Source organism: Rissa tridactyla, chromosome 4, assembly GCF_028500815.1.
Source record: "Rissa tridactyla isolate bRisTri1 chromosome 4, bRisTri1.patW.cur.20221130, whole genome shotgun sequence".
NCBI classification, from domain to species: domain Eukaryota; kingdom Metazoa; phylum Chordata; class Aves; order Charadriiformes; family Laridae; genus Rissa; species Rissa tridactyla.
In genome coordinates this window covers 47,695,275-47,706,836 of record NC_071469.1, presented here as the reverse complement: position 1 = coordinate 47,706,836, position 11,562 = coordinate 47,695,275, and the positions used below count along the sequence as shown (strand labels likewise).

The 11,562-nt window shown below is 34.2% G+C and overlaps 1 protein-coding gene across 2 annotated transcripts in view; it reads right to left on the bottom strand.

Annotated features, from left to right (window-relative positions):
* Positions 1–11,562, bottom strand: part of FUT8 (fucosyltransferase 8) — a 126,165-nt gene that overhangs the window by 7,492 nt on the left and 107,111 nt on the right. For both annotated transcript variants that reach the window (XM_054199216.1, XM_054199217.1), the window contains 3 exons: positions 10,754–11,000; positions 9,355–9,531; positions 2,590–2,740 (listed from right to left, as the gene is read on the bottom strand). In XM_054199216.1, coding sequence (XP_054055191.1) covers positions 2,590–2,740; positions 9,355–9,531; positions 10,754–11,000 — 575 coding nt within the window. The remainder of the gene's footprint in view (positions 1–2,589; positions 2,741–9,354; positions 9,532–10,753; positions 11,001–11,562) is intronic.

Here is an 11,562-nt window from a genome sequence, read left to right as displayed (position 1 = left end):
TTGACTCCACATCATTTGATGGGCCTAATTTCTTTAACAACAGTATTTTAACGAAATATCTATTCTTCAGCTTATGTCAGTATCCATTTAATTTTGGTAGCATAAATAAGAATTAATATAGGGGACTTCCTAAAGCATCTGATCCTATTCACACATACTGTAATTTTCACTTAATACCTCTGTAATGAAGTTTTGACTCTTTTTGGCAAGGAAAAGAAAGTGGAAAAAGGTCAGCATACAATTGATTAACATGAAAGTCCAAAAATCACACTGGAAATCAATTAGACTACATCCTTATCCTTACTTCCTCTTCATACAGATTGGAAAAGAGATGGTCATTAATAGCCTGATTTTGCTTACCTTCAATGGCAAAGTAAGTACCAAACTTTTTATTTAATTGATGAAAGGACACAGAGATAGTAGTTCAAATGTTAGAGATCAGAGGATCAAATTTTAAACCCATAAAAGAGAAATCTTTATGAGCAGTGGGAAAACTTGCAACAGACCTTAGAAAAGCCAAATACATGAAAATACTGTAGAGATCCACATTGTTCCATGACCAGCAAAATTGGTGCTAAATTATTTTTGAGGAGTTTGAATTATTAAAACACAAGAAATTGCCCTGAACAAATTAAGTAGATAGTTGTACTAAATTCATAGTCTCAGCTATTGAGAGTAACAGTCTAGTACAGGATTTCCTAGACTTCAGTAGAATTTTCTGCAACTCTGGAAAACCAGTATGTCATCCAGCAAAAGTCTATTGTGAAATGCCCAGAGATGTAGAATGAGACTGGAGCTCAAAGATACCATGTACCCAAAAGGTATGCTCAAAGGGGGTTGCACCAGATGACCTCTGGAGGTCTTCATCAACCTATATCAGTTTAACTACGTCAATGTATTTTAACATACATTCTTTTTTTTTTTTAATTACTCCAATACTTACAATTCAATTACAATACATTCCATCGAAGTCATTTGTACCTATATTTAAACATGTTTCTTCTCTTTATATCCAGTGTTTCATTTAAAGCAAACACTTTTAACACAGCTATCTGAATATAATAAGAGCAGAAAATTTAGAGATTTCTTAGTAAGTTTTCATCCAAGAGCACATAATTCTTCCTTCAGAATATGAACTGTCTCTACACCAATGCATGTGTGGTATTTAAGACATGCAGCCCTAGGTCTTGGCTGGTGATCACCTCTTTCACTTGATATGTATTCAGTGGACATACTTCAGCTGAATCAAACATTATTATACAAGTGGATGGCTCCTCACAAGCTTTTCTTAGTGACAATTTTTACTTAGAGTTTAGTCATGTCTTGCCTATCTTAATAGCCTCCTAAATATGCCATAAAATGTCATTTCTGTCACAGGGTCTGGTGAACAGTGAAAAAAAATGTATCCACAAGCATGACTGAGGGATAAGAGGCTTTTCAATGCTTTTTCTGGTTTTGCTGTCTTCTTGTCCTGCTAACGTCATTAAGAATTCTGGCTATCAAGGTCAATATATCACTGCATTGATCATATATTAGTATTAATGCTATGCTTGTTACCTATCTAATTGTCATTACAGCGCAGAAGACAATTTACATTTCAGGCTGTGGAAAACATTTCTTTTTGAAGTGAATTTTAACTTTCAGTTTGGTGTCCACTTCCATGTAACAGTACAATCACCTGTGATGACAATCTATTGCCATCTATAGTTGAATGCTTTCCTAACCAGGAGTGTCACCTAAGAGTATATATGACAACAACAGGTAAAAAACCATTCACTCTGATTTCAATCATATTTTGCCATCCTTGAATTAGGTGGATCAGCATATCAGTCACAGAATACTGCTTTCTTGTCTTTCTTAATCTTAAGAAAGCTTTTTAAAACAGCTTTTCATGTTATGTGAAATTAATATACAATATGATGTAATAAGAAGAAAATGCCAATGATGACAATTCTGTGATTCAGTTTTCTAATGGACTCCAACTTGCTTCATCAAACCACTCAAGAAAGGAAGCTTGTAGCTTATAATTACGCAACAAGAGGTCTCTATGGATTACAGTGGTCAGAACTCACATTTATTGCGCTGCTGGTGGATTGCTAGAAATCTAATAAACTCTGGAGAGAAATTAAATGCTTTCTTCATTCTTTTCCATTCCCACAGTCAACTAAGGCAACAGCAGACACGTTTAAACTGTGGTAGGGTGCAATGATGTGTAGAAATGGATGGACACAAGTTACATATTAACTTTATGCAAAATTAAGAAGTGTAAAACATGTTTAAAATTATTTTTACTTATTTTAAATGCCTCAACTAAGCTGCATAGAAATGAATGGATACAAGTTATACATTAACTTTATGGAAAACAAGGAAGTCTTAAACATGTTTGATACTATTTCTTGCTTATTTCAAATGCCTTAATTAAGACAGTAACATCAACCAGTGCTTACAGTCCTCTTCAAGGTTCGCATAGCATTGCAAGCCTTTAATTCTTCCTGAAATTCTCACGAGAAACCACTGAGAATAAGATAACAGGAGCATGAGGAAAACTGAGATTCAGAACTGGTACATATGTATTGTATTGCAATTTACCTGGGACGAAAATGTACAGACCAGGAAGTCTGCCTGAGACAAAAAGTGAATATCCAGAATAACACCTCTCAGGGAGTTTTCAGTGTATCTGTTATGAAGTCCTGCTGACCAGGATATGGAGTTATCGCTGATAAATTCATAATTTGGATACCTGTGAAAATATAATACACCTTTAACAGCAAAGTCTTTTTTTTTGTTTGTTTGTTTGTTTTTTAAAGAACCCTCATCTTTGCTGCAAGATAAGATCGTTAATTTCTTTCAAGTGAGTCTCTGCTTTACAGGGAATAAATTATAATTTTGTTGACCATTTTAGAGTGTTACTTCTGCCTCCAAGAACGCCCTCTCTTTATGCAGAAAAGGTAAAATTAAATAAAACAATGTTTTAAGTCTGAGATTTGACACTGTAGAAGTGAAAAAATATGAGGAAGTGTATGTCACATTCTGTTAATGCTACTGATTTTAGATGAAGTATACACAGATCACTTCGTTTCCCCTACTACTAAATAGAATAAGGGATAGTGTCTTTAATAGACTACATTTTGTTTATTACCATATTCTCTATTAGATACTCATTATGACACCATGCAAGAAAATCAGTAACCTGTAAGAGGGACATATTAAATAAATGAATCCAAACTAACCAAAAAAATAAAAAAGTCTTTCACGGTTATTAAGGCTCTATGGAGAACAAATTTTGCTATTTCCTGGTCAAAAGGAAATAAAAGAAGTGTAAAACCTCATGTCAATACACCTTTCTGACATATCATAAGCAAAATAATAATACTTTAAGTCAAAATATTTTTATTTGAAATATAAACCCTTGTTTTATATTATTTTAAAAATAAAATCAGAAGTTTTTAACATGTAACAATGACTTGGAAAGAAAAAAATCATTTTAAAAAGTGTGAAAAGAAGAATAGTCTTCCTCAAAATATTTGTACCCCTTTACTGGGGAACTAAAATCTGAAATAAATAGTAAGAAGTAGCATGAATTAATTACATTTTCAGACAGCCTCCTACCAAAAATAAGTTTGACATGAAAAATTCCAGGTAGATTAACAGAGATCGTAATTACATTGCTGTTACACAATAATTATATTTCAACCATGGAGTGCAACTCATGCGACTAACCTGCCAACTACAAAATTTCAAGTACAGGGTTAATCACAAAATAATTAAAATAAAATTTATTTTTCAAATTTACAACTTCATAGCAATTATAAAGCAACGTATTATATAAGACAGCGAGGCAGCTAATATTACATTTGGAAGAATTAATCATTCTTATACTGTTTAATAAAGAAAATCAGAATATAGAGCAGGCCCTAATGCTGGGGCAATAACAACTTAGACCTGTAAGTAGATGCTTCAAAGCCTGACCGTCCTGTGTTGAACATTGCTCAAAATAAAGTTTACACTCGCAAGTTCTTGGAAAGATTCTGAAGTTAGCACGCACTTCTATACAACAATGCAGTTTGTGTATACACTCTGGACACACAGTAGACATGTAGATTATGAGGATCTCTTGCAAGAATTTCCCTAATTTACTCCATTTTAATGTCAAAATTATGGGAAAACTCTTTTCAAAAGTGAAATGGGCAAATATAGCAGGCTTTTCCATCTAACATTCACTAGCCATGACTACCAAATCAGGAAATTTATCTCAAGTGCCAATCAAAAAGCCGTAAGCAGAACTTCCACATTTGAGAAAGAATTTTAGTTTATCTTCATAGCAATTTTAATATAATTTTATGTTCCTGAGAGAAACATCTGCTCTAACAAAAAATAATATATGCATGGTAATTTTCCCAGAGATAGTATGACAACTTTAAAGGCTGCATCTGATCATGAACGTCAGGGGAAGTTCATGTTACACTAAAAACAAGACAAAACAAAACAAACAAAAAACCCACAAAACAACAACAAAAAATAAAAGGGAAGAGAAGGTGGAAACATTATTCATTTGGAATAACTGATAAGATCTGTTCTGAGAAATTATAGAAGGATATGTATAAAGAAATAGTTTTTTTCAAGATGACCTCTATCACAATGATAATTTTCTTTACTATCTTCTCGTGTTTAACATTTTCTGTCAATATTTAACCAGTTCTCAAAATACAACAGATGACAAGACAATATTTTTGATATATTCTATTTCCATTGTGTGAATATTAGGTTGGTGTTTTTTAAGAAAAAAAGTACAGACCAAATGGAAATATGTCATACTCTACTGTGAAAACTATCTGAGGAATGGAAATGGACATCAGTCTTATTTTAGTGACACAGCTCTGAGGGTAGCAACATGAAGAAAGTTTAACAGAAGATGTCATTTCTAGGGACAGTGAACATAGTAAAGATATTTGCACACCCCTTTGCAAGTTCTTGGCATCAGGAATACTGTTAAAATTAACCACTTCCTTCAGACTTCAAAAATCAGAGTCCAAATGCTCAGTATAGACAAAAGAACCTTTCTTGAAGAATTTGATTTCTTACGAGCAAAAGATCAGTCTAATAACTTAACAAATGAGGCATACCAATATCATGTTGGATCTGGTTAAAAAACAAAGGAAACCCAAGCAGAACTTTTGCACATCTTATGCACATATTTAAAATTTTCTCCTTCCTCCCTTTATTCCGGAAACAGTCTTTGAGATACTTTTAAATCCGGTCTTTAATTCCAGTTTGTAAAGCTGATCCAAATTCACCTTATCAACAGTTTCGGAACCTATTTCTTCAAACCAGTAATCCCAGCTTAGCATTTATCTACTCATATGTTTAAGTTTTCAAACAAGCACTTTCATGTTATCCCACACACACCATGCTATATTAATGCTTCGGAAAACACGTTTCCTTTAAACACCCTAAAATGTGAGCATAATAGCAGCCATACTTGGTGTGACCAAAGAATCTTCTAGTTCACTATCCTGTCTCCACCACAGGCTGAAACCAGAGCATAAAGAAAAATACAGTAAAAGGCCAAACCTATACTCCTCTCAAGCTTAGCCATATGTGGCCCACTGACCTTCTGCATAAGGCAAGGTTTAATTCTCCTTCCCACTCAATATAATGCTTTAGATTCTGTTTAAAGCTATTCTTACCACAATGATTACAAAGAATAAAGGAAATGAAACTTCTAAAGCTCTATAGTTAGCTATTGCTTCCTTCTATTCCCTTTTCTATCTGTATTTATATTATGTAAAATTTACATCATAAATTTTGGGGGATTTTTTTTTGTTTTAAGCCGAACTCAGGCATGATCCTATTACTAGGATTCCTGAATGCAGTGGTAAATGAATAACAAATAATAAGATGTCATATTCTTACTGAGAGAAATCACCTAAATACAGTAATTTTGTAGGATCTCTTCTAGCTTTCCAAACATATTACCCACACATTCTCTTCTTTATAACAGGAAAGGAGGAGACTGTGAAGACAAAAACAAAGAATGGAAACTGGCACCATACGTTTTCCTTTGTATCAGACTAACTATATGTAGTATATCTCCTCCACATATCTAAAAAACAACATCTAATTCTTATAAAGCTACCTAAATAAATTCTTGAAACTTATATACAGGCCAGGAAGGATTTACTTTTTTTTCCCCCTAGGAAAAAGGTAAGAGAAGAAATCAGATGAAGGTAGAGAAGAGATAGTTTAAAATCTTTCCTTCCTGCATTTACCAGTCTCAAATAAGGATACAAACTAAGCAGAGTTATGAGACTATTTCAAGTTCCAATTGGTTTCAGAAGCTGAATAACTAGTTGTGTAACTACAGCTTATTGCTACACTGTGCAGCAGGTGCAAACCAAGGCGAGTCCCAGGCTCCTGTTATCAATTTGCTAGGACTGGGGCAGAGTCCAGAACAGGCAATGCAAGTTTTCTTCCCTCTGAAAGAACAGTGTGAGCCTGTGTGTAAACAGATGGAGTAAGAAATAATGTGTTTATTCAGGTCTTGGGAAATGTATGAGCTGTTCATCAGACTCAAGAACTTTGAAGCAGTACTAAATTCTATATATTAAGCACACTGTGACTTGGGGGCGGGGAAGCTTGCAACAGCTAAACTACAGATAGCATACAGGGAGAAAAGACATTAACTTGCTATTGCGGAAGTAAATAAATAGTGAAATAGGGTGGGAATAAAGCTTTCATAAGTGCTGAAAAAAAACCTCATGAGGGAGGCAAATTATTGCAAAAGATGAAACAGCAAAATACAGATGACTTTACAGGTAAACGTCCTGAAAGAAAGAATGCAATTTGTTGAATTTTACTGCTCATATACATGAAAGAGAGACCTTAATAGATTCATATATAAACTAGCAAGGTATTAAATATGGTTTCCTAAGAATTTATGTACGTGTTCAGCTGCATTATTGTGAATACTCTACCTTAAAGAGAGAAGATGCTGTCAATAATATTATAGACTAGAAACACATACACAAGAAAATTCAATTTTGTATCAGAAAATATTAAATCAGCCGAAGAACAAGCATTTTACACCATCCCTAACACAGCACTTACTTACCTAAGACAAACAGCATGACCTCTGCTTACCAGAAGTTGTCGAGTGCTTTAATTTCATAATCTTTACAGCTGTTGAACTCTAAACCACGGTCTTCTCTAATCATGTTGTTCTATAGCATCCTAATTCTGAAAATACATCACTTTTTCCTTTCTTTTGGAAAACAAAACAAACAAAAACACTCTGCAAACTGATAGTGTTGACTCCACTGTCTTTAGTATTGTACTTGCAGTTGGTAGACAACTGACTGCAAGGGAAGTTTCTGAAACTTAATTCAAAACATTTCCATTTTCATGACTCTGAGTAGTGTAAAATACTTCTCTTAATAGAAACAACGTGCCTATTCATGTGAATGTTGGCTAAATTTTCATTATTTAAATGCCAACATTGTTTGACAGCCAATCACTCTCATGTAAAGAGAGGTATAATATCTAGTACTTACTAATATTAGTGCACCAAATAATGAATGCAACATAAGCTGCTGCAGTACAATGCAATAGCTGATTCTATCAAGGCTCAGTAGTGCAGTGTGACTCGAACATTTTTGTCAGAAGTGTAAACTAATTTGTATTTTCTTCACAAGAAGAGGAAGAAAAGGTTCCTCATGAGCAAAACCTGACCTTAACCTGCCCTTCAGACACCCTTAAATGCTGAAACATCAAATTGCATCCTGCCTTCTGTGAAATCACAGGAGGTTTCAAATGACTTCTACTCGATTGCAAGCAACTTAGGAAATTATGTTTCAGTGTAAGCTATGGCCTGAAAACTCAGCAGCAACACATAAAAAATAATCTTCACTACTTACAGATTCTATGGCTTTTATTAAGAAAACATACAAAATGAATGTTGTACTAATGAGCTGTACTTATATTTCAATAAGTGTGATTTGGAATGGACTTCAAACTGACACAGAGACTGCAATGCTTAATAAAATTCAGTATTGTTTTACTAAGCAAGTCACAATTCTACTATTAGTTTTTGTTGCTACTGAAAACTTGGGATGATATGTTTACGCAGGTGGTGCATCTCATTATTATTCACAAAGCCAAAGTATACCGTGCTAGGGATTCAAAGTTGAACACAAAGAAAAAATGCATAACTAAGATTGTTGCAGTAATATTGAATTCTGCTATGCTACAAGCAGTAATTAAAGTTATTTAGGACAATGTAATGAATTAAATATTATAACCTCAATTTTGTATTACCTGTCTTTTCATTGTTCAGAATTGCACTTTAAATGTTATGTTATCATAATTGTTTCTGCTACTGTTCTTGTCTCTACATATACAAAAAAGGAAGGATTAGATTGCCATCATCTGGAGTTGTATATGTTCGTTTAGTTTTTTCAAAACTCTCTAATTCAAACAGCAGCCCTTTATAGATACAAAAGAAAAACAGAAATAGCACAATTGAAATACACAGGTTTGCAATGCGGTAGATAGTTCCTTTACTACAAAAGAACATTTTCTGCTTACCTTGTATATGCCAAAGAAAATTTGTAATCCATTATGTTATCTTACATATTTTTCTAAGCATGTCTACCAAGAATAAAAGTTAAAAAATTTGCCATTTTTTAGTTACCTTGATTTTGAAAAGTCTTCATTTCCTTGCTTAAATGAAAAACTAAGTATGCTCAAGGGAGATAAAATTTTGGAAACAGAAATAGGTGCTATTCAGTAGACAGATAAATAAATAGTACTCAAAAGGAAAACATGTGAACTTGTACTCAGTAATGAATACGCCTAAATTGAATGTATCCAAAATACTTATCCAAGTTTCCAGAGTCATGGCAATAAGCACTTGTGAAATAGTTTATATCCCATAAACACCATAACCCAAGAAAGATATAGTTAAATATGGAACATTATTCTTACATATGCATCTGCTTTATTTTACTAAACAGGTTTTGTCATTCAGTGACACCTTGCAAAACACGCAACTTAACAATGAGTTTTTACAGGAAAATACAGGACATGTTAGGAGTAAATGCATCCACACTGTGCATTTCCAGGTTTGAACAGTTATATTTTCTACTGCGGGCTGGGACGTCCTATAGCTAGGATTAAAAAAATCATCCAAAAAAGAGAATTTCTGAGAGAAAAATCAAAATCACTGGCAGGTGAAATGCAATCTTAACTGTTTAAATGATAACAAAACAATGATACTAAGATTTGTGCGCACAAGAGTCAGAAATTGTAAAGCTATCCAGAAGGAACAAACTGTAATATAAACATAATTCATCTTACTTGGATTTTGCCTCTTGCAACAGTGAAGGGTCATCTGTAGCCAAATACACTCTTTTTTTGTCAACACGCATTCTGCGAGCAAGAAGTTCAAACCGCTCTTCAACATGTACCATGTATTCTTCAATGGGATGAAATGCTGCCTCTGTTCCTACTTTGTCTGTCCTTCGGACGTGAACACTGGAAAAAGGCAGAAACTAGGAATTTAATTCATAAATACAATACATAGTTTAGCGTCTGAAATTTTAACTTTAAATGCCATGCCTGTGCTTTTACAATGCATATTAAGTTTAAACCCTACATAAAACCAGGATGGATTAAAATTCATCGATGTCTATCGGACACACTGGCAACATAAAGTTAGCTGTCAGTCTGTCCTTGAAAGCAATATAATAATCTTCCAAGGAAGGCAAAGGGTAACTGAAAGAAGAGAATGAAGGAGATTTAATTATAGCATACAAAGTATTCCTTTTGTGCAAAAGGTTAAGTTATCCAGTATAGTTAGATAATGCTTGATCAATAGAGTTCAAAAGCAAAATAGGAATATTTGCATCATGGGTATACTGGGACACCAACTACAATGCAGGATTTGAATGAAGGTAGTTAAAAATGCATCTTCCCCATCTGCTTGAAACCTAACAGGTCTTCAGATCCGCTAGCAGTAAAGTGGCCTACCAATTCAATGGTAGAAAGCCAGCTAACATTTGGACATCACTATTGTGCACTCCAAGAAAGATTGAAGGAAAATTATGGCAAAGAGAGCAATATTTGCAGATTCTTGTACAGCAGCAGTGACATTTTTCATGTTACATGACAGTAAAACCTTTCTTCCACAAGCTGCTCTTCATTGCCCATAGGTGCTTTTCTTCCTTCTCCCCATATCTCCCCATACAGACCTTTCCAATTCATAGTTACTGCTAAGAAACAACAATAGTGAAAACATCAGCAGGAAAGGGAAAGGCACATACCATGTTCAGGTGAGGCCAACAATAAAAACAGTTGATGATTGTGGCATGTAAAATGTAGGCTTAGCCTTTTTTCCTCAAATGTAAAGGCTATAGGCACTTGAAAAGAAGACCCAGACAGAAAAGTGTCTGGAATACAAGCTGTAAGGCAATTACATGAATGAAATTCTATATTATATTTCTAAAAATGGAAGGACATATAAGCAAACCTTCTCTTGAGCCGCCTTTTATACATCTGTCCAACTATAGGTAGACAACTATGCTGAAAAGGTACTTGCAATCAACTTGTACTATGCACAGTTAAAAAATAACAGCTTCATCTAGAAAGCACCCTCTCTCCCTGCAAAACAACCATCATAAAACAATTTGTCAAGAACATGAATCACTATATACAGATATTAAAGCACAAACAGTGAAAAAGAAAACTAAATACCCACCCGATCACTGGATGTTTGAAACCAAGTTTCCTTGTGGCTTCCTCTATTTCTTTTTCTAACCAAGGCTGTGGACGAATCAAGTATTTCACAAACTGCGAGACCCACCACACTGCAGGATCCCCATGTACACGAATTAGCCTATCAGCCAGGTCTTCAGGGACAGCCAACGGTAAATAAGGTGGCCGTGGGTGTAAGCTGTCAACAATGGGAAGTTCCACCACCTGAACATCCTTATCATTAGCCTCACCTGTTTTAAAATACATACTAGGGTGAGTCAAGCATTTACTTTATTAATAAGCTTTACCATTGGCAAGTAACATCCCAAAGATATCAGCTAAACTGTATCTTCAACTTCAAAAAGACTACATAACCTTTGCTCTAGTTTTTCAAAATAGCATTAAAAAAATTAACAAAAAATCATAGTCTTAGACTAGATTTATGTAAGACCTGTATCTAACAATCCACTCCAGTAGAACAAGGTTGAAGGTCCTTGAATCCTTGGCAGCTGGTAGTTAATAAAATATAAAACATGTTCCTGTTTACGTATTCATACCTTTTTATATACAGCTACACCATTACTGTGTGCTAAGGCTTACTCGAACAGACTTGTTATCTAAAATGCTTAAAATTCAGTTACTTGTTTAAAAAATAAAAAAAGAAACATTTTAAGGCCTAAGAAGTTATTAAAAAAATAAATGTACAGCCCTGCTGCAGTAAATCTCAGGATTTCAGACATCATCAGATCCATTAAATTAGCTACTCTACTGACAGAAGGGGAGAAAGGACAGATAGAGAGACAATTCCTGTCT